The following is a 23,981-nucleotide window of genomic DNA, read 5'->3' on the forward strand; positions in this document are numbered from 1 at the left end:
AAGCTATCTCTGTACCAAATTTTATCAAAATCGGTTGAACGGATGGGCCGTGAAAAGCTAGCAGACAGACAGACACACTTTCGCGTTTATAATATTAGTATGGATTAAAAGTAATGCTGTCCTTGTTCAAAAGGATAGAAACTTGAGAAGTTGCATATAGACATGGAGCCACACTTAAGGTCAAGTCATACGTAACGTGCACGGGACGGGACGAGAGGATTTCTTGAACTACGATTGGATAGCTAGAACGTACCGTCCCGTCCGTTTTCAAGTTATCCAATAGTATAGTAGTTCAAGAAATCTTCCCGTGAGAAGATTTCAAGAAAAGAAGACATTCGAGCCGAACAAAGTGGGGGTGGGTTCGCTATAGGTAACTCTAACTACAAAGAGAAGTTAGTATTTCCATACTAATGACAAAAACAAAAAAGTCAGTGGGTAATAACCATTTTGAGTGACCTACCAATCACAAACATAGGCTATGTTTTCTTGAGACTTGACTGACTTTTTTGTCTTTATCATTTGTATGAAATTATGTAACAGAGGGAGCCCTATACTAACTTCTCTCCGTGGATAGAGTATAGTAAGTATAATAATATACATACCTTCAGTACAAGCACACGTTGCCTCACTTTCATTTGGGTGACGTTAATGGCGGTTATGTAGAGGAAGGCGGCGCGCCTCACCGCCTCGTCAACATCGCAGAGTCGCTGCAGAACAAATGGCACGTTGCGCAAGTTTTTGGCTATCGACATTAATATTGCCCTGGAAATAAAAGTAGCTATTGGCGATAGTATGCGGTTGCATGGGGATGATTTAGACTTTTTAAGAATCTTGTGGGAAATCTTTTTCAGGGTAAAAGTCCAGGTTTTATACCCATGCAAACAATCGCGTCAATCCGATGCTCCATGCGACTTACCTAATTGAAGTCATCATCATCTTCATATCTAATATCATCATTATCATCATGCTCAACCCATCGCCAGCTCACTACAGAGCACAAGTCTCCTCTCAGAATGAGAAGGGATTGGCACACCTTTGAGAACATTATGGAGAACTTTCAGGCATGCAAATTTCCTCAGGATGTTTTCCTTCACCGTTAAAGCAAGTGACATGACATTTAGGTAATTGCTTCCTCTCGAATAGGGGGCGGACGTGTTAACCACTAGGCTGTCACCACTTTTTTTTTCATTCTAGTATAAGTGTAAAAGATCTGAATAATTTACCTTCTAACAGAAGAACTGGGATCACAGCTCATATGGAAGAGATAAGCTCTGGTAACTTCATCGTCGGGCTCCATGGGGTTTTGCAGTCTTTGCAGAGCGAGCGCTGCGCGACATCGCACCGCGCCGCGCGTGTCTTGAAGACGGTCCATCTAAACAATCCATCGTCATCATCTTAATCCATCACTGGCCCATTACTGAGCACCGGTCTTCTCTCAGAATGAAAAGGTTATAGTCCACAGAGCTGGCCAAGTGCAGATTGGGCAACTTCACACCACATTAGAGAGCATTATGGAGACTCAGACATGTAGGTATTTTACGATGCTTTCATTCACCACGCAAGAGATATTTAATTATTGTTATTATTTATTCGATATACAACGTTAATTTTAGTATACGTAAAACCTGAAAGTAGTGTGTTCAGAATCAGTAACAGAATCGATTGCAATCAATACTTTAAAATCCTGCAAGTTTGAACACCTAGTTGAATGACCGCATGCACCAGCTGGTTCGAGCCGCGCGAGCGGGAGCGCGCACGATCGACGCCAGCCATCTCGTTCGCTCACAGACGCTTGCTTGGGGTGACCATGTTTTTGCTGGACAACGACTCAATACAAAAAGCTTATAACTTCGTTAGTATAACTAAGTAAGATATTTTTAAAATGAACGACATACCTGTGACCTAAGAAGTTTATCACACAAGTCATCATCCAGCGAGGCATCATCACCCAGAGCGGAAAGCACAGATGCCAGCAACTGACTTGCTCTGTATCTAACTGACTGGCCAGAGACACACTGACACTGAAACAGAACATTTTGAATGTGTTTACCTGATAACTAGCAAAGCAAAGATGTGTTTAGCATACCATATAGCTATAAATAATCTGATTGGTGTGCTGAAAATATCTCTATTCCGCTGTAATGGACACCTTAGGGTAACAATCTATATAAATAAAATGAAAAGCTGACTGACCTATCAACACACAGCTCAAACTACTGGACAGATCGGGTGAAATTTGGCATGCAGATAGCTATTATGATGTCGATGTCTTGCTAAGAAAGGATTTTTGAAAATTCAACCCCTAAGGAGGTAAATTAGGGGTTTGAAATTTGTGTAGTCCATGCAGACAAAGTTACAGGGATAAGCTAGTCTTGTATATAAAAATAATCAATACTTATAATAAAACTGTAACAGGTCAAATTCTGTACATTGAAGATATTTTGAAATTTTTTTTTCGAGGGCACTCTATAATCGATACTGAACCCAAAACTGTAATTTTTTTCATTTTTGTCTGTCTGTCTGTCTGTCTGTCTGTCTATCTGTATCACGGCCGCTCATCACGCTGAAACTACTGAATGGATTCCAATGAAACTTGGTACGATTTGAGGTCATACTATGAGGAAGAATATAGGATACTTTTTATCCCGAAATTCAGCATGGTTCCCGTAGGAGAGGGGACGAAAGTTAAAATGTATACTGAGTTGTAATTAACGCGTAGTCCGATTTCATTCATTCTTTTTTTGTTAGAAAGGGGATATTTTAAAGATTGTTCCGTAAATATTTCAAGGTCATCGATTTTTAACCGACTGTCAAAAAGGAGGTGGTTCTTTTTTCTACATCGATTTTTTCGAGGTTTCTGGACTGATTTGCAATTTTTTTTTTTAAATCAACAAAAAAAGTTTACGTCGTGGTCACATAAAAAAATCTGGATTCAACTCCTTAATCCTGATGCTGCAGGGTTACTGCCCGCATGGGTTATCAAGATTCAGGAAGTGTTCATAGTGAATTCATATTGTAGGTACCAAGCAACGACAACAATCCCGAAAAATCAAAGAGAGCGGGATTTTAAAAAACGTAAATCCACGCGGACGAAGTCGCAGGAATCAGCTAGTAAATAAATAAATCTTTATCTTATCTGGGTAGATAGGTACACACTGTACAAAGTTTCAACTCAATCGGATGAACAATGCAAGACCATACAAACATTTATGAGTAGAGTAAAAATTTAAAATTACTTACTACAGTAAGTTTACTTATGTATGTACTTATCCATACAAATTAGTAAAACAATAAATTGGATACTCACATCAAAAATAATGTCAAAGATAAACATAAGGAATTCCTCTTCATCATCGAGAGCAATGCAAAAAGTGGACACAAACTGGACCACTCGATCAACATTTGCGCTTGTGTCTCCAAAGGTGAATAAATAATGAAGAGCATTTCTAAAACTTTCCCTAAAAGTGTCTTCATCAAGCTGAAAAGAAAAAATTTAAATTGCTTTATTAGAAAGGAATATTACTAGTAGCTACTACTACACTAGGCAAAGGAAAGGAAACTTTTGGAAAGAAAAAGTGATGTTATTTCTGACTAGGTGATGCCGGCAATGTCATCTGCATAGATTTAGGTTTTAAAAATCCCATGGGAACTCTGTGACTTTCCGGGATAAAAAATTGCCTATGTCAATTTTCAGGACGCAAGCAACCTCAGAAATACCACAAACAACAGAAAATATAACAAAAACAGTTCTGTGAATATGACTACTGCATCTTCATTACCATCAATTTGCTTTATTTAATGCTAAATAATATCTTGTTTCTCTACATAGTTTGAAACAAAGTAGCTTTGTGCCATCTGTCACTATTTGTACGCTTAGACCTTTTAAAGTAGGCATAGAATTTTAGTGCGGTTTTTCTCAATAGATGGAGTGATTCAAGAGGAAGTTTTATATGTATAGTTTATTTTAATATTGTTTTGTGTTAATTTGTTGAAATATGACGATAATTGTTCAAGGTGTAGGAAGAAATCAAGCTGACTGAGAGCTGTCATCGAAAATGCTGTCTTATTCTTTTGAAATATAACAAAATAACAACACTGATATCACATTAGTATCTATGCACCCATGTGAAGCTGGGGCGGGTTGCTACTTGTTTATAAAATTGAGTTTTATCTTTTTCTATCCATTAGTGTGAGAAGAGGTGTGTAGAAGAGTCATATTTACAGTACACTATAATAATTCACAGTTTGTTTGATGCCTACAGCAAGTTCACATACTTTAGGAATACCTACTAAGTTTCCAAACACAGACAAGTAGAGCAGGTGCATCTAGTTCAAACACTGTGAAGCGTGTCCCAATTGGTGTGTTCATGAAGAGTGACTCAGTATGATTGAACTAGACATTGGGTGTGTCACAAAGGCTAATCATGACTTATTGTGAATATATTCATTGTATTCTTAGTATACACAAACAGGCCAACAAGATACAATTTATTAAACATTAAAGACAGGATCACATTAATTTATGTGAGCACCTGTATTTTTTACATTGAACTGTTGCTTGTACTAGAAGTGGAGACAACAGGTTTAAACCTAAAAACTTCTTATAAGTAACAATAATGTGGCTAATTCCATTGTACACAATCTCTAACCTAAACTAAAATGACACGCCTAAATCTATTGCTATCCCTTTCATAATGCTGCTCGCGGAAAAGGATGGCATTAGATTTAGACCTGTTAATTTAGTTTAGTTTAGAGATTGTGTTCAAGAGAATCGGCCCCATTGTGCAACAATATTATGTCAGGTACAGGAAGGATACAGGTATTCCAAGGAAGCCAAACCATAACAGATACCTGACCTAGGAGCGATATTCGTAAATAACACATACCTTTCTATACAGTTTTTTCATTTCCTTCACATATTTTTTATGCTGTACCACATTATATTGAACATTTTGGAATATCTTGAACATAGTTGGATTGTTTCGCGGGTTTGGTTTCTCAACCGCCACAGGCGCGTCCACCTCCGTAGGAGGCATAGTGTTACGTATTTTATTAGTTATTTAACAAAGTTCAACGCACAAAACTATTGTACTAACAGTTAATTAAAATTTACTATTTACTTACTAATCTTTTTGGTAGTACACAGGTAAGTTTATTGAGATTATTTTTGTAAATTCAAAAACAGAATAGATTAATTGTCCATAGAGATTATTGTCGGTTTGGTCAAAGAGTGACTATTATTAACCACCTAGCCCACCGCTACTCTACTCTATGGTTTAATGGCACAGACCAGTAAATATGGTTTCTAGGGATGCACTAAACGAATAACGATTCGATTTTTATGACGATTTATGCAAATGAATATGAATCGATTTGTCATTCATTTCGATAATCGGCTCGATTGCAGTCTGAATGACAGCTACAATGTCACAATTGCAATCACCTCTGATTGGTCGATGTTCGCTCACTATTGGCTACAATGCATTGTTGCTACAAGAATACCATTAATTCAGCCAATTACAACAATTGCGATTGTAATAATGATTGATGCAGGTTTTACGGAATCGGCCTACTGATGTTATTTTATAAAGTAGTGCCCTCATTTAATTTCTACTCTTATCGCGCGACCTATATTATTGACGTAGTCAATTTCTGCGCCCTTGAACTTATTTCCTCACTGGTTAAAATATCAGTTTTTATAAAAGTTGTAACCGATCGAGAGGCTTTAAGGCTGTTAAAATTATTATTTTTGACTTTTTGAGCTCACTCTGGTTCTGTATCTATGTCTCTGAAATTCAAAGGTAGTCAGAATTAGTATGGGCTCAGAGTCTGAATTCACCGTAGATAGAATAATAGGTAGATTTAAGTATTGTGTAACCGCGTATGAGATAGCGATAGCACGACGTAACGATGACTAACACGACAATTATAATTACCATTGTTTAGTAGTCAATATTTGTATTAACCGATCAACAATATTTGTATTAAACGTTTTTTATGTGAAAACAAGTAGGTAAATAACTCATGAGAAATACAATTACGCCACAAATTCTCAAAGTTTGTTTTGCAACTTCTTGTATGTAAGTTGTATGTATTCTTGAAAAAAAACAGTTACACGATAAGGGACAAAAAATAGGTTAGCTGCGTCTCTGTTTATCACATTAGTAACTTTATCTGTGCTCTCTTTTTAGTGCGAATGAGAAAGCAAACGTTCCTGCATCTACCTTTATTACTCTATCTACGGTACGGTCGATCATTGGTTGCGATCTATAAGAAATCACTGCAGCATGTGACTCAATGTGACTGGTGATGGGTAACTTTGGGGTAACTTTAGAAACGTGAGTATGTGGCTCAGTAATTTGGTTTCGGAATACATTAGGTATTCCGAAACCAAATTACTGTATTTTAGCAAGTGATAATTGCGTTTTATCACTTGCTTAAGAAAAACATCTTGCTGCTGTTGCATGAGAGTTCTCCATAATATTGTTCTCAAAGGTGTTTGATGTCTGCCAAGTGCCAACCGCACTTGGTCAGCGTGGTGGACTATGGCTGAGTAGTAGCCCATACCTAGTGATTAGCTAGGTATATCTAATATAATATTATCCTATCTCTAGACTAGTACCTATATAGTGATCTGTGATAATATTATATTTGAAGTGGGTCAGCGATATTTTTATGTACTTAGGTAGATGATGATGATGAAAAAGAAACTTTTTAATTTTTATTTTTCTGCCGCGGTTCCATAGTGGAAGCCAACAGCCATCACGCATTGAGTTGCTGTCGTTGCTCAGGGGTGCACGTCACCACGCCCTGAACGAATACGTCCGCAGAACCTTCGTCTCGGCTCTGCAGGTCTGAGCCACACAGACGGCAACCATCCAGATGGCTTGAGTCTTGACATCCCATAGCAAAATGGCAAATGCCTGCTATGGGACGCGATGTGCGCCTGTAAGTACTTTCGCTCCAAGGCATCTTAGCCGTGCCGGCGCTGCTGCAGAGCCCGCTGTCTCTAAAAAAGAATTAAATACGCCACACTCTTAGACAAGTAGGTACCTAGTTAAAACCCTCTTGGCCCTATTGACGGTGGCGACGCTATATAGGCTGCTGGAGTGAGGAAGCGATGGGCGTTGTACGCGACATCGACCGTCGTCGAAAGGAAAGGTGCTGCGATCCGCGCTTTGGGGAACTAAAATCTAAATAATGCGCGCGAGTTAGTCCGCGTGGAGGCGGAGCAGGCAAACGAACACACTTTCGTCTTTCGCTCAATAATAATATCATCATCATCATCATCATCAACCGATAGACGTCCACTGCTGAACATAGGTCTCTTGTAGGGACTTCCACACGCCACGGTCTTGCGCCTCCTGAATCCAGCGGCTGCCTGCGACTCGTCTGATGTCGTCCGTCCCCCTAGTAGGGGGTCTTCCACAATAATATGAATAGATAGAAAAAGTTACAATCTCCTGCGGTATACAGTGTTTTGATCAGCACCTGCTGCCTGCTGTAGAGTTTCTCAATAATTATTTATTGTTCTTAACCTCAACCTCTTACAATTACTAATGCTCATATATATTATGGTTACGGAATTTAGAGAATTCAGCGTCAGCCCTGTACCTATATTATGAACCAGCAACCATTTAGTTAAACATCTACTATGATAAAATATGTGTAGTAGGATGCTTCCACAATCTTGTTTTAAAAAGGAAAAAAATATGACGTTATGGATGTGTAAACTGCACGTAGCTTTCTGGGTAATAAGAAATACAATTTATGTGGTAAATATATTTTAATAATTAAGTTACGTTAAAGTAATTATTTTAAAGAGCTTTCAATTTAGTTATCATTATTACAATATTTGAATAGGTACCTAATTTCAATTCGATAGGAATTATTGTGAAAAGCATATATTTTGCAAATTGCAATGACCATAATAAATGAGACTAAGTGATAGGTATAAAATATTAATAATTCTATAATAGGTAATATGTTTTATGATTAATTACTATATTTATGTACAAGTTAGGTGATTAAAAGCTATACAAAACTGTACAACATTACTTATGTAAAATATATTATTTTAACTATTTATTTGTTACTTATTAATTTTATTATTCGCTTAATGACATAGGTAAGTAATTGTATTATTTTTATCGATATTCTTAATAAACCTTAATAAAATACTAGGATTTATGAGCTACTAGATGACGCCCGCGACTTCGTCCGCGTGGATTTAGGTTTTTAAAAATCCCGTGGGAACTCTTTGATTTTCCGAGATCAAAAGTATTATATGTCCTTTCCCGGAATGCAAGCTATCTCTGTACCAAATTTCATCGAAATCGGTTAAACGGATGGGCGGTAAAAAGCTAGCAGACAGACAGACACACTTTCGCATTTATAATATTAGTATGGCTTTTGAATGTCTATGTAAGTACTTTAATCGAGATCTTCGATAAGCGAGTCGAGTTCTTTTTTGAGTGTTGCTGATTTTTCTTTCTGTATAAGAACGTCATCTTTCAGTCGGTCGACGTTCGCCATTAGAAGTGCGTTGCCTTTTTTCAAAGCATTCACCCGTGTTTCGTGTCTTTTTAGACGCTTCGCTAAGTTTTCCTTCTTATTGGGTAGAGGAGCATCCTGAAATAATTTTTTTTGCTTTAAATTTATGTATCCAGTAGGCTACCAAAACAGATACTGCCAACCCTCGTGACGACTAATACATAATGACAATATTTTTTTTACGTACTTGTACCTATAAACTTGTTTTATAAAACAAAAGTCGATATTTCGCAAAACCATCATAACATCAGAAAATAGCAATAGGTTGGACAGATTGAGGATGGCAATAGGGGTATGAGGCTGGGGGACACCCCGCGCGCCCGCACCGGATTAGCGCGAGAGCTGTGCGGGTGTGCAGGGTGTTCCCTCACCGATTGTCATCTCGACCTGTCGCTTACTATAGGTATTTTATTATTAAACTACGTTTTCCCTGTTTTCTATATAAGTTTATGTCAATATTTTAACTAATGACATTGGGATTGAGAGAAACATTACGTGAATATTAATTCATATCATTAAATACAACGAGATCCCAATTTCTTACCTCCGGTTCACTCTCACTTTCAGTTTCACTTTCTGTTTCTTGTTCTGTTTCGGACTCTGTTTCTTCTTCTTCTGATTCACTCTTCTTCTCCTCTTCTTCTTCGGACTCCTCATCCTCATCCTCGTCTTCTTCATCCGTGCCAACCTCTTTCATCATGGCTGCCATTTTGTCAACTTCCCGTTTCAATTCTTTGAATTTTCGTTTTTCGTCCCTAAAATTGATAATACATATTGTTAATCATGGTATGTACCTACACGTTTTATACAGTAAAATACAACCTGATAGTACTTATTCAAATCTTTGTAAACACAGCTGCCTACTAATTCTACGGACTTGAAAGAAAATTAAAAAAAATATTACAATACCTAGTAAAAGGATCCAAAATGGGAGTATCATAATTTTAAATTGGTATGACTAGATTAAATGGCACATCATTATGATCAATATAAAAAATTTAAGCTGTTCTATATGATGTCATGATATAAAAGAGCTTAGTTTGCACTCTCTAAAATAGGTTTTAAATTGCATAAGTAGTTTTAGATTTATTATGGAAAAGAAGCATCAAAATAACTTTAACTTCCGAGCCCGGGTTCCACGATGCGCGATGTGTTTATCGAATAATATTTTTGAGGCAATACCTACTATAAGTAACGGTGAAGGAAAATATTATCGTGAGGAAACCTGCATACCTGAGAGTTCTACATAATGTTCTCAAAGGTGTGTGAAGTCTACCAATCCGCACATGGCCAGCGTGGTAGAACTATGGCCAAAATCCTTCTACTCTGAGAGGAGACCCGTGCTCTGTAGTGAGCCAGCAATGGGTCGATCATGATGATGATGACTATAAGTAACTGCGCAGGTTTCAGGTTGAAATGGCAATCGGGATGAGAACGCCCCGCACACTCGCACAGCCCCCGCGCTAACCCGGTGCTGGCGAGCGCGGGTGACGTGCGGGTGTGCAGGGCGTCCCCCTGCCTCCTACCCCAAGTGCCATCTCGACCTGTTGATTACTAAGTCTACAGATAGGCACTAACTTAAGGCATGATTGCTGATTCTTTAGGGACATCTTATATGCCATTCTTTCTCTCTTCATATTATCTTGTTTCTCTTTTAAGTGACGAATTTTGTTTCTCATGTTGCGAACTTCTTTCTCAATACGTTTCTGCTTCTTTTCTTCACTTTCTTCCTAAAATTGTAATGAAAATACGTTTTAAGGTCATAATTAACTTAAAAAGTAACAGTATAGCCAATATAGGGTAACTAGAGCTTCTAAGGGTAACTTTAACTCTTTGGTATAAAATTATCACGTTACTACATTTTGATTTGTCTGCTCAACACATCTCGCTCCACTCCGCTTCAGTGAACAGGACACCCTTAGAAAGAGATTACGGCTTCGTAGAGCGTTGTCTCTGTCACTCATACTTATTTGTCGGTCTCAATGACAGACAACGCTCTACGAAACCACTATCTCTTTCTAAGGTCGATGTAAAATATTTTCTGCCGGGTACCTACTGTACTAGTGTATTTGAATCGTCAAATATTTCTCTTTACAAACATTCAGTTTACAATATTATGTGCTTAGGTAAGTACTTGATGCCCTCCCGAGCATTGATGAAGCGAGCTTATGACTTCTTCGATTGCAGAATATGCTTTTTTTATTTAGAGCATATCTTACCTACTTACCTACATTAGCTTTTAAAGTTGAGTAAAGGCAATAGTCTAAGATTGATTAAAAAGATTACGCTCATAATATACTAATACCTACCTACCTACTTTGAAAGTCACACTAGAGCCTCTGAAATATTTTTATTATTATTGTTGCTAAGCTTTACCTCGTCGGATTCTGATAGTTCTTCCTCTTCAAAGCTGTCATCCTTTGTCACCGACAGTTGCTTGATGGCGTGACTGGACCGTCTCGACCCAACGTTTGTAGGTATGATTCCCTGAAAATACCATAAAGTTGGCTCACTATATTATATTGTTCAATTGCACTTTGTTTTACTTATAAAACGATGGATTCCAAGAGCAGTGTCTATTTAGCATGTAAAATTTTGGTATTCTTACTACCGAGCTATATATTTCTACTACATTAATAATAATACCACAAGAGACCTAAGCTACGTCGTCTATTGGTTGATGATGATGATGATGATGATAACAATAATATGAGAAAATTACAAATAGTTCAGCTTTGATTCAAGAAATACTATTGTTAATTCAATTTTAGTACAGTAAATATAATATAGTTACAATCAATAAATTATTGAACAATCAATCAAAAGCCGTGATAGTCTAGTGGCTAAGCGGAGTAATGCGCGTTTAAAAAAATTAAATAATATCACTTGCTTTAACGACGAAGGAAAAAATCGTGAGGAAACCTGCATGCTTGAGAGTTCTCAAAGGTGTGTAAAGTATACCCTTCTCATTCTGCTCAGTAGTGGGCTGGTGATGGATTGATCATGATGATTGAAACAATACGAAAATTATTAAGTGTACCTCAGCCTCGTTATCTTGGTAATTGTTAGTAAAAGCGTTATTAGCATTATTGTTAGCATCAGCAGATTTCTTCAACTTTTCGGCTTCAGTAGAGTCAACGTCTATATTTAATAACCTACACTGCTTCAAAAAATCAAGTTGAGATTTTTGGTAATATGACAGAGGTTCTTCAGACTTTAAGAGCTCTTCTATTTTATCCTGCAAATTGGCATGTAAAGCATTAAGTAAATACTTAGTTGATAGTTCCTTAGTAGCAAAGCAACAATTAAAACAGGGAAAACGTGTGGAAAATGGTTAATTTTTAGATTTAGATTAGCGTAAAAAGTAAAAAACTTTGTAGTCAGGGTAATTTTATAAACTAAACAAGTTAACGAGTAGTTTTCATCAAGAACGTTGACAGTCGTTACAAAATGGAGATTTACCGAAAGGGCCTGCTCCAACTTCTTTTCCAATTCTGCGTTTTTTCTCTTCAATTCTTCTAATTCTGATATTGCGGTATCTCGTTCATCCGCTGCTTGCAAATACTGCTTTTCAAGATTGTCTGCTGTTTCTTTTGCTTTTTCAACTTCCATTTTTAGATTACTAACTAATCTTTCATCATAGGCATCCGTAACTGATATTACAGTTTTTTGCTGCTCTTGCTTGATGATAGCACGCTCCCTTGCTACTTCGGCTTCTAGGTTTTGTATTCTAGTTAAAAGACGCTTATTTTCTCTTTCTTGAGCTTCTCTATTTCTGTATTTTTTAAACAATAGTTTCAATAAAAAAGTTATTCACTTACATCTATTGTATCTAAACAATTATGTTGAGTAACTGACTAACAAGCAATATACATTCCAAAATGCTTGACTTAGAGACTTCATATTTAGATAATGTATTTATGAGGGATGAAAACGCACCAAGAACGCACGCAGAAAGAACTTTGGACCACAACAATTTCAAAAGAAAAGTCACACTTTTAACAAGAAACCTCTATTTTGCAAATATTTCACGCAAGGTAGTCAAAATTTTGAATACACGTCAAGAACCTACACGTGTTTTAGGATTTCATAACTGAATAGTCAGGGCTAATTGCCATCAAAAATAAGGAAAATTGGGATATTTTTCGGTGATATAGCCCTAAAACGGTAGTATTAGGACTTTTTCAAGTCGTCTTAGGAAGCCGCGAAGCAATACAGAGTACGTCCACCAACCCGGCTGGTCCATGTTCTAATGATGATGGGACTAAAGAAGTGTCAATCGATAACAGTAGGTAGGTATATCTTGTTTGGTATTCCTACAATTTCTATGAAACTATTTATTTACCTTGGCAACTAGGGTATGTTGCGAAAGGTCACTTTATAAGAGATAATTATTGACGTAACCGTCGACGTAGAATTTCAAAATTTGAAGGGCATATTCCTTGAGTAGGTACGCTAGGGGTGCACTACGGAAGTATTTTGAGGAAGTCAAACGGGGTCTTTAAAAACATAATTCCACGGGAACGAAGTCTTGGAAACAATAAGCTACTTAGTTAGAATTAAACCAATGTACTTACAACATAAATTTAAACATTATGTAAATTACTGAGAAAATTTGTGAGAACAAGAGGAATTACCTACCTAAGTTCCATAGCTAATAACTGCTTAGTGGACTGAAGATCATCTCTAACTTTATCAATATCATCCATCTCGTCAATATCATCTTCTTCAGCTGCGGCTGGCATCTATAAATACACAGAGATGTAGGTACATTGTACATTTTACATTCAATAAACATTCGATATGAATTATCAACGTTTAGCTGCCGAGACGGTCAAGCGGCTTGATGGCAAGCAAAATTTTTGCTTGAGCTAAACATGTTGTTGACCGTGTAGGTACAATGTTTGCTTGATGCTTGAGTCAAGCATTAACGTGCTTGTCCATGATTGATGCGAATTTGTATTTTTGCTTGACGCGACGTTCAGGAAATGTTCGAGAAATGAGAAAAGTGCCTTTTGCTGGCTGAAGCTGTTTGACGGGTGTATCAAGTTGCTTGAGCAAGCAAAACGAAATTTTATTACGTGCTTTCCATCAAGCTGCTTGACCGTGCCGGAAGCCCTTTAAATATTTACCTCCGCAACAGAAACACCCGAAGGAGAAAGAGCGAGATTCGCTTGTGACATTGATTTCTGAACTTGTTCCTCTATAGTCATTTGTCTCCTGAATTTTCTCAATCCTTCTAAATGAGGTTTACTTCTATCATTAGTTTTGACCTTCTTTAGTTTCACACCCTTGTTGATTTCTTTTAACAAATCGTTGTGAGAATTTGGCTTTTCGGATTCAAATATAAATTGATCTTTATTCTTGACGAGTACAGACGTTGTTATGATTGGACTAGATCTGAAATAATTTATTTAACTCTTGACCATTACGGCGTTCATTGAACTGGCAGGGATTAGTGGGGTGATGGAAAGAAACTCAATGGATTGACGCTGGTTCCCTGGGAACGGAGATGGGCCCTAATGCAGGACGCAATGTGCAATGAGCTTTGATACAGTGGCCCCGTGTCATATCAGCGATACAGTACCTACAGACCAGGAGCCGCAAAATAAAATGGCTGTAACTGGTAATCGGCGCAAGCATTCCTTTCTCATCGAGAGTTGCATTTTTAAGTTTAAACGTTAAAGTTGCATTTTTGTTCCATTTGCCGTGAAAACCCTGGAGCCGTCTTCCTGAAGTCTTAGTAAGAGCTAAAAAATTCTTATGAAATATTTCATCGCGATTAACTGTCTCATCGATGACAGAAGGGCTAGTTTATTAATTTTTGTGCAAAGGATCAACCTGACCAGTGTGAAAATGTAGCCAGTATTCTTAGCACCATTTCACGTGGGCATAATTTGTACAGTATACCTACATGATTATTTTAAGCTTCAAAGTTTTATTGTAATATTTTCAACTGTCAGAAAAACAGCAATTTATTTTTGTTATATAAACAGGCTAATGTAATTAAAATTTTAAAAAAATTGATGCAATTGCGCGAACTCACCTATCATTACAAACAACTTTCTTTAGCTTCCTTCCTTGTTCCACTTCCTTCATCATATCACTCCAGTCAGGCCTCTTCCTAGGTCTAGTACGAAGCTGTTCTAATTTTTTAAACTTTGTAGGATCGATAGGCGCTTTTTTAAAATCAGGTGGAGGTGGCATTTTCGGAGGCTGTGGTGGAGGCATCGGTGGTGGTGTAGGTTTTAACAAGCCTGTGAAATAGTTTATTTTATCAAAAATATTAGGAAATGAAACAAAATTGATAACTTATTAGGTTTGATGTCTAATTTTATTGTCTAAACTAATTTATTGTGATTTTCAGTTTTAGTTAGAGAAATTAAATATAGCAGACACGTCATCATAATTCACGAAATTTTACCTTGATACATTTTCAGCTCAGTCATTACGATCTAATAATAAAACTATACATCACTGCACTGTTACTTAAATTCTTGTTAAATACGCTGCAGGATCGAAATTTTTAATTATAAATTATTACTAAATACTAATTATTTTACAATTATTGATCTTATGCACACTTTCACTGGTGGGCTTTCTTGTTTCAAGATCCTTGAAATGAGCGGTCAGCGAAAACGTGTATACGCGTTCTCAAGTGGGTAAGCGTTTGCACCTGATAGGCGTCTCAGTTGTATGCGGAACTATCTGAGACTATTTTGGACCTGATTTAGACCACAAACTGTCTAGCAAGAGATCAAAAGGAATGGATTGAATACAATTTTAACGAGTCTAAGGAAGACATTATTTTAAAAGGAATATGGCTTTTATGAGAGTATTGCGCTATGAAGTACTGAAATGTTAATTTACATAGATAATAATAGGTACGCTCTGAAGCAGGTATAATTATCTCATTGAAGTACGCAAGATAGAATGCCAAAGTTAAATTTATTTTCTTTCGCATGTGTTATAAAATTAATGTACGCATCAAATGCCAAAATGAACAATAGTAACCAACATATACCAACTTACATGCCAAATCAATGGCTAACAATGAAAATAATATTGTTATTAGTCATTAATTATTATTGAAGATTGAAACGTTCTATAAATATAAATAATGAACTTACTTCTCAAACTTTCATTTTTAGTCAGAGTGTGTCCTTTTGGAATTTCATTATTTAATGTTTTGTCAATATTTTCTTTGACACGTTCATGTAAAGGATCCCTCCACTTCTTCTGCATGATTTCATCCTTCGACGGTGCCTTTTGTAAAGAAGGTTTACGTGGAGGAAGCTGAAAAGTTTATGTCCATGATTATTTTTTTCAGTTTATGTACAACACAATATTCATTCAATAAAACTGTAGACTTATAGAACTGTACATGATTATACCTTAGAACCAGTTTTTTCATGTGGAGTGGGCGGTTTAGTAGCCATTTCAGATTTTTCTTCAACCTTGGGTTTTTCTTTTTGAATCAACTTTTCAGTTGTTTTTTCAATTTTTTTAGGATCTTTGCTGTTGTTTTCTTTGCTAACGTTATTCATTACAGGTTTATTGTTTGAAGCTTTATCATTTACCGTATTATTTTGTTTATTTGTCCCATTCTTATCTTCAGATTTTTTATCTACAATACTAACAGATTTTACCTTAGCTTTATTATCAATAGTCCGTACGCTTTTTAATATAGGTTTTTCTGGCTCGCTAGTGCTTTTGTCTTCAATCTTAATAGTTTTATCAATAGATTTTAATGCAGGTTTTATAAATTTAGGTTTTTCTTCAGCAGGCTTCGAGGCTTTATCGGCTTGCTTAGCAACTGACGGTTTGACAAGTTTTTCTTCTGCTTCAACCGAAACACCGTTTTCAGTCTTTTCTTTTATTGTTGACTGCTTTTTTAAAACAGCTGAAAGAAAATATTGGTTTAATATGATACACTTGATCAACTCAGAACAGATAGGGTAGCAGATTTTTTATGACTTTTTAAATAATTGAAAACTAATTTTTTCAATCTTAATTCAGCGACGGCACAAGACCGTGGCTTGTGGTGGTCCTTCCAAGAGACGTATATTATGTCCAGCAATGGCCGTCTATCGGTCGATAATGATGATGATGAAGCAAATAAATACCCACATACATAACTAGGTAAGTACCTACATAAAATTACTATTATTAATAAAATTTGTTTGTGGTTTTTGAGAAATAAAAAAGTCGGTAAATAAAAGCACGTGTATTGTCCTCATATTATTCCCGATTCGATGCATTTGATGGCATTTGGGTACGTAAATAAACATGGCGGCTGCCAAGATGGAAGATGGCGGATGGCCGACCTTCGCTATTTTAACGTGATTACATTTGTGAACCCTTGTGGCTAATCTTTTCATTTTGTTACAGAAAAACATGTCAAAGCTGAAGGGAAAAATATTAACGGTTCGATGTTTTTATTTTAGAGCGTTGCCAATTGCCAAAATTGGCTAAGAATGTTGTTGGATAATTTATCTAAGAGAAAACTAAGATACATCGATGCTAAGACACAGCTAGGAGGAAGAGCTTCGAAAGTATCGTCGCAGTTTTTGGTAAACATCTAAGTATCTTCTGGTTACTACTTAGTTCTTGTTAAATAGCATTTTATTTTTATTAAGTTAGGTTTTAAACCTGCTTTATCATCATCATCAACCGAGAGACGTCCACTGCTGGTCGTAGGTCTATTGTAGGGAGTTCCACACGCCACGGTCTTGAACCCCCGGAATCCAGCAGCTCAATGCGACTCTTCTGATGTCATCCGTCCAATCTAGTAGGGGATCTTCCAACACTGCGTCTTACGGTGCGAGGTCGCCATTCCAGCACCTTGGGACCTTTAACCTTCGCAACCGGTTGAGCTATGTCGGTTACTCTAGTTCTCCTACGGATCTTCTCATTTCTGATTAGATCACGTAGAGAAACTCCAAGCATAGCTCTCTCCGTCGCTCGTTGATAAACGCGTGATCATCGCGTGCTGATAAACCTGCTTAGTTTTTCCTAAAATTACCTTATTCTTTTTGTAGGATCATAGAGGGTTAATATAGGTAGGTTAAGTAGGTTTAACAAGTTTTTATATTGAATCCCTATATCTACCGTAAAAAACGTACCTAAAATACAAAATTGCCACGCTTGACAGTGTGTTCTTATAAATCATACAGTGTAAACCCAACAACTTCGTTTATTTTGTAAAATGTTCGTCCTCTCTAAAAATACCGCGATTAGTTGGCGTCGGCTGCCTCGGAATATCTCAGACTCGAAGGCCGATTATACATCACGATAAGATTTTCAACAACGACACAGAATTATCATTACGAGAAATTAAATTGATAAGAAGATAACTAACCTAACCTAAGTAACTTTATCGTAGCGTGGGGTGTCAGCTGCACGAAGGATTATTTGCCTATGTGAGAATAATTAGCAAGTTTGCTGGCGTTAATTTTATTTATGTTCTGTAATCTGCGTCCAGACTAATGTGAAGAAAATATGTCAACTAACACTATCAATACCTAGTAAATTATATAAAAATTCGAAGTAAATTCTAGCTACGACGTAGCGTTTCCATAATTCTAATTTAAGGTATATACTTAGCTGTGTTCAGTTCATCCAAGCTACTATCTCATTAAATAGGTACCTAAATATTCTAGCAGATGAACTCTAAAAAGTTGGTTGATTCAAAAGTTCAAACCATTGCATTACTTCTCGTCACAATACTTGGTCACAATACGTTCATAAAAAAATAACAGACACGTTTACTAGCGTGGTTTCCCTGTGATACGGGTTGCCTGTTCAATTTAATTATAATTATTGATTAATTTTAATCAATAATTATAATTAAATTGAACAGGCAACACTGTAAATTGTAATACCAACCTATGCCACGTACCAAAACGATAAATCAATTATTTAAGAGCTGGTTAAATTAAAGTAAATCTAACTTCTTAACGATGTTAGCGCTAACCGCTGATGAATCAACGCTTTCTTTCAGTAACGGTTCGTTGGCAGTCATGCGTCATTATTCTAAGGTTAATAGGTTATGTCTCCTTTAGATGTTGATGCATCTGGCCCGCATTAGGCTATCCTCCACGGTCCACTAACAGGTATCATAATAATTGATTCTGTTATGTTAAGTAATTTTGTAATGTTAAGTAATTTTATTGCAAGTTTTTGTAAACCTGGGCTAGCTCAAGGACACTGCCACATTACTCTAATTCTATCCATTATTATGAGAAAGTGTTAGGTGAAACTGGCACTCTATTGGCATTACAAAAGTGTAAAGTCATTAGTTTTTGGTGGGCGATGTTCATTCACATTGTTCAAGCCAGCCAAGCCAACCTACAGAATTAAATTGACATTTACAATATATAGAATACCATACGTGATTTTGTTTTCTATCAGGTTCATCTAATAAATTAGTAGTTAGAGACCGACTTGCATATTTTTCAGAATATTAGAGTGCTTCAAATTTTTCAGAATAAAACTTCAATCTATTACTTGATCTTATTGAGTATGTAGGGGAAAATCTTTGCAAGTCCGAATTTTGACCGAATAAAAGCTTGAGCACCTACGTAAGTACTTATCTATTGCAGGTTTTGTGACGTGGCAAGAACTAGGTACCTATGGTGTAGATTGTAAAAGCTGAAGATTAGGTACCTACGTGACTCGATGATATTAAATCTTCAAAATATGACTTGCATATTTTAAAAGTAAACTATTAAGTAAGTATAAGAGAATAGTCAGAGTCATCCTGAATTTACCTCAACTCCATTACATATTTACGATTTTTGTCATGCTTTTGCTTGTTTACCGTTTTCATTCTGCAGCATTTTTTTTAATTAGGCACATGCAACGTTTTTCAGTTACTTACCTAATTGTTTTTGTACTTACCTACTATAAAATGTAATATGGACTCTACACGACACTAAAAGACACTATGTGAGTGCAATTTATGGTGCTGTTAGAAAGTAACGTATTTACAGAGCTACAGGCGGTATCTATTCATGTACTAAGTATGTACTGTATACGTTATTATGAAGTGGTCCAATTTAGGTACTTTGTTCATAGGTAAATAGGTAATTACGTTATTATTACTGCAATACCACCGTGGGTATAGAGGCTAGAGCTCTCAGTCACACTGAGTAAGTTATGTAAGTATAATGATTTTATGTGATAAATACACGTTATATTCCTACGCTAGTCCTCTCAGTCCATACTTAAGGTCAACTAACCCAGTTCACATAGAATTTTGTAGACTAAAAAACTGTACCACTGTTCTAGTTAACCGTTCTGAACGTCACTGAGCACAATAACACCACTGCTGATTGCACCGTACACACTCTCCATAAGATCAACTCGAAATCATTTCGATTATGTTATTTTTCCACCGAAAACGAACACTGCGCGTAACGTCTTCAGCTCCAGAGTCCAGACTAACAAACTTGTTCGCATTGGGAGATTCAAATATTAAGTCCCGATACCCTGCCAAAGTTTCGGGAAGGTGTTGACGTCACTTTGTAGGCGAATACACCGACATACATACAACTAATAACGTGCACTTTGAAATATTGCCCTTTCGCAAACGACCACGTCGAAAAAAGTCAGACAACTAATTTTATTTTTTCTTTTCGGTAGGGTTGACGATCTCAGCCGTAAATATGTTACGCATCATTCTTTGGAGCTTTGCAGAATCTTTTGAGTGCATCACAGCAGAGATTCAAATAGTTTAAAATACACCTGATTCACTGTTTTGTGATTAGGTAAATGCTTTACTCCTAATTAGCATTAGGAGTAATTTATGTCCAGGCACATTTGGATGACTGGACAAACTTCACAGTCTATTAATGTCCCTCTGGGAATCAAGCCTTCTATCTATAGAAAAGAGGGATTTGGAGCAAACCCTCCACGCTGCTCCAATGCGGTTTTTAGGGTATCTCTCTCTCTACGTTCGGTCAAAAATTTAATCAGTAGATTTGTTCATTATGCTATCCCTGGTATAGATTACGCAACAGGACAATATTATTTTGACACAAAAAATGCAACGTAAACAAACACATTGACACTGTCATAATAATAAGCGTAGTTGCCTGCGTAGTGCGTAGGCGCATATACCTATCGTCAATTCGTCACATATTAAATTATATTAAGTATATCTACTGGACGTCATTACTATAGATACCAATTATTGTGCTTGGAGTTCATGGGATAAAATGTAGAAATTACATTAATAAATTGAATCGTTATTTCGCCAAAAAAATAGTTTTATGGCGTAAACATTTTTAATGGCAAAATAACGTTGAAGGGGACGTTGCAAAATTACCTACCTTCTGGTCACTATCCCCTTGGTTTGTACGTAAGTATAGGTGAATACATACAAAAAATCAGGTAAGGGAAAATTATAGATTGACTGCCTTTTAATTTTTATGCTATTCCAAGAACATGCCCACAAAGAAAGAATACTTTCGTTGTGCTACGTTGTAGCATCTATCTAATATGTAATAATAATTTATTAGGGTTTTGCTGAAGTTTTACAGCGAGGGTACCTAAGTATTACTAAAAATCTTTTTCGCTATGCCAATATTTGGGCTGCGGGCAAAATACGTACGTAAGTCAATTAGTCATGACTATGAGACACTACATACCTACCTATTAGAGAAATTAGCAGAAGCCATCTTGTAGCCATCACCACGCTCGCCTTACCTGCCTACGTTTGATGCCAAGTTGGTAAATGGTTGAGAATGTATCTATCTATTCCGTATAGTTAGACAAAGTGAATAGACAGCTAACAAATAAATCTTAGAACGTAAATAAATTTTTGGTTTTACGTAATCCGTACAGTAACAGCTGTTATCATAACTGAGGAACATAGAGAAGTACATCCAAGGCAGATGTGTAAGTAGATACAAGAATTTGTGAAGAGAGTCGGGGAGCCGTTTTAAATAGAAAAACTCTGGAGGTGACCAGGACAAAAGAAGAATATTACAATCTTCTTAAATATCGTAAAATACGACGCGACTGCTGAAGTGGTCTCACGTAAAACGGAAAAATATTTCATATTTTGTTATTTAACTTAGATATTATATGGAAGGATCTGGGAGTGGGCTCCCAAATGCTTCCGCATACCATATCATTCTACCGAGAAAACTCTTTCCATAGTGATTAATGGAAAAGAGAGAGAGAGATGCAGTCAAGTCGAATGCTCGTGTACCTGTCTTCGGCTCCAATTCTAACCTACCAATCAACTTAAAGATCATTCCAAAAGCAAGTGCTGGTTGGCTAGGATTGACCGAGATGCAAACTTTATCGGATAGGGAACCCATTTCTGTTCATGTGTCAAGACAAATGGGTGAATAAATCGAATGAAGCAGGCCCAGGTTATAGCGATAATGATGATGGTAATGATGAACTACGCACTTATAACTCACGTTTTAACGGTGTAGAGGCTGACGGTGCCGCTGATTCTGTACTTTCCGCTTTATCAGTGTTCTTCGTATCCACTGGTTTCAGTTTCCTCACTGTCCATGGAGGAGGAGCTTCTGTGTCTTTCTCTTTGACCCATGGTGGTCTGAAGGTTTCCCGCTTTGGAGCAGAGCCCCTGTTCACGTTACCGATTGGCATTCTGGTTTTCTGTGGAGAATTTGTGTAATTTGTGTTGAAAATATCAATTCAAACTGCCAAACTAAAAACCTTGGTCCTAAGAACCTAATATTCTTCTTTATCAATTAGAATTTGTGAATTTATTTAGAATCAATTTATGAATTTCAACCATACATCTTTTTCCATATATAAAAATGAATCGCTAAATGTGTTGCTGATCGCAAATCTCGAGAACAGCTGAACCGATTTCGCTAATTCTTTTTTTATAATATTCCTTGAAGTACGAGGATGTTTCTTACGGGGAGATTTTTTTTAAAAATTCCTGAAAAAGAATCGACTGTACGAAGTTCGCCGGGGCAGCTAGTTAATAATATAAGTACCTAAATTGGTCTTAGAACCAACTTTACTTCTTGCCACTTCAAATATTACATTGCCATCAAAAGTAAAATAATGTGAGATAAATCGTATATATAATATACGAGGACGAATAAAATGTTATCGTGCCACTGAAGGCGGTATGCCAGTTGCTGGTTCTTGTCGGTAGGAAAATTCCAAACCAGTGGTAGATGATGCATTTGACGATTCAAAAAAGTACATAGGTACTTTTGAATATAAAGCTGTTATTTTCGCACGCTTGTTTTACAGCCCAATCATACGTATGTATGATTATAAGTAATAAATACGCGTTAATAATTAATAATTGGATACATAACAAAAAACTGCGCGTAAAAACAGTTCAGGTTATTTGAATATGATCCTAATTTTAACGGCCATAAGAACAACTATACAAAAGCTTCGGATAGATGCTATCCGTATTAGTTCGTTATTAGTATTTGCCAAGATATTCGGCCGAAGTTTACGATCTTTCATGAGACCGACCGGCTGTTTCGTTTTCCTGCACAGTTTAGCGATGGTATTCCAATCCTTTCTAATAATACAAGCAAAGCTGTCAACAACCAGACCAAATGCCCTGAAGTCATCAGTAAAATTGTGTCGAAAATACGCCATTCTTAGAGCAATTTTTTTTTCATTTTTGTTTTTTCCTATTTTTCAGAGTAGGTATAATTTTGTTTCAGTTACATTTATATCAATCTACTTAATAGGATTTTCAGTAGGTACTTAAGGAAGGTATTATTTAGTACTTTTGTGGTAGGTAAATTTAAAACTTTGCCAAAAGATTAAGAAAGTAACTAAGTGACATGCCTAATGTTTAATTTCATTTCCACGTTGGTAATCCATACATCATTTCAACTGTTTGAACTTACCTATCCAGGTAAGTGCTAATGATCAGTTTAGAAATGTTAAAATCTAAATTAATCCGTGTTATCTTACGCTGATCTGTTGTGTATGTGTGTGTGTGAAGTGTAACGCACAAAAATGTGATACGCACTTAACAGCAAGCACCAAACACAACACTTAAATTTTCAACTGATCATTATTTGAAAGCAACTTTTTTTTCTTGAATATGTTAAAAAAATTGTTCAGGACGCGGCGTCAAGCGCGCGTGATTACAGACTAGCAGCGGAATTTCAGCTTCGAATACACTGGAACTTATAAATAGGTGCGGCATGATGGCATGTAGAACGTATAATTCGGGAGTATAAGCTCTCTTAACATAATAATATTATATCTACACTAGCTTATTCCCGCGACTTCGTCCGCGTGGACTACACAAATTTCAAACCCCTGTTTTAACCCTTAAGGGTGTATATGCACTCATCCGTGAAATCACGGATCCCGTAAAAATACGAAGAATCACGGATACGAACCGAATACGGATGAGTGCACAAACGCCCTAAGGATTGAATTTTCAAAAATCC

General features: G+C 36.6%; 2 protein-coding genes across 6 annotated transcripts in view; both read right to left on the reverse strand.

The window, feature by feature from the left end:
* The window catches only part of Cap-G (Chromosome associated protein G), a 29,793-nt gene extending 24,570 nt beyond the window's left edge, over positions 1-5,223 (reverse strand). For all 3 annotated transcript variants that reach the window (XM_069501116.1, XM_069501119.1, XM_069501117.1), the window contains exons 1-5: positions 4,887-5,223; positions 3,308-3,478; positions 1,896-2,021; positions 1,224-1,372; positions 603-762 (exon numbers count right to left, since the gene is read on the reverse strand). In XM_069501116.1, the coding sequence (XP_069357217.1) occupies positions 603-762; positions 1,224-1,372; positions 1,896-2,021; positions 3,308-3,478; positions 4,887-5,036 (756 nt within the window). In that variant the 5' untranslated portion in view covers positions 5,037-5,223. The remainder of the gene's footprint in view (positions 1-602; positions 763-1,223; positions 1,373-1,895; positions 2,022-3,307; positions 3,479-4,886) is intronic.
* Positions 5,224-7,816: 2,593 nt separating this feature from the next.
* Positions 7,817-23,711, reverse strand: LOC117984893 (calponin homology domain-containing protein DDB_G0272472-like). 3 transcript variants are annotated; one of them, XM_069500644.1, is made up of 13 exons: positions 23,552-23,711; positions 21,990-22,191; positions 15,948-16,456; positions 15,684-15,849; positions 14,600-14,810; positions 13,686-13,953; positions 13,195-13,298; positions 12,016-12,328; positions 11,594-11,791; positions 10,930-11,040; positions 10,132-10,283; positions 9,098-9,308; positions 7,817-8,631 (listed from the first exon to the last, which is right to left on the reverse strand). In XM_069500644.1, the coding sequence occupies exons 2-13, from the start codon at positions 22,180-22,182 to the stop codon at positions 8,434-8,436; spliced, it is 2,634 nt and encodes an 877-aa protein (XP_069356745.1). In that variant the 5' UTR covers positions 22,183-22,191; positions 23,552-23,711; the 3' UTR covers positions 7,817-8,433. The 3 variants fall into 3 exon arrangements, with proteins under 3 accessions (XP_069356745.1, XP_069356746.1, XP_034827445.1); XM_069500645.1 differs by having other exon boundaries at positions 23,427-23,702; XM_034971554.2 differs by lacking the exon at positions 11,594-11,791 and having other exon boundaries at positions 7,820-8,631.
* Between the last annotated feature and the right edge of the window lie 270 nt (positions 23,712-23,981).

Source organism: Maniola hyperantus, chromosome 9 (assembly GCF_902806685.2).
Source record: "Maniola hyperantus chromosome 9, iAphHyp1.2, whole genome shotgun sequence".
In the NCBI taxonomy this organism is placed as follows: Eukaryota; Metazoa; Arthropoda; class Insecta; order Lepidoptera; family Nymphalidae; genus Maniola; species Maniola hyperantus.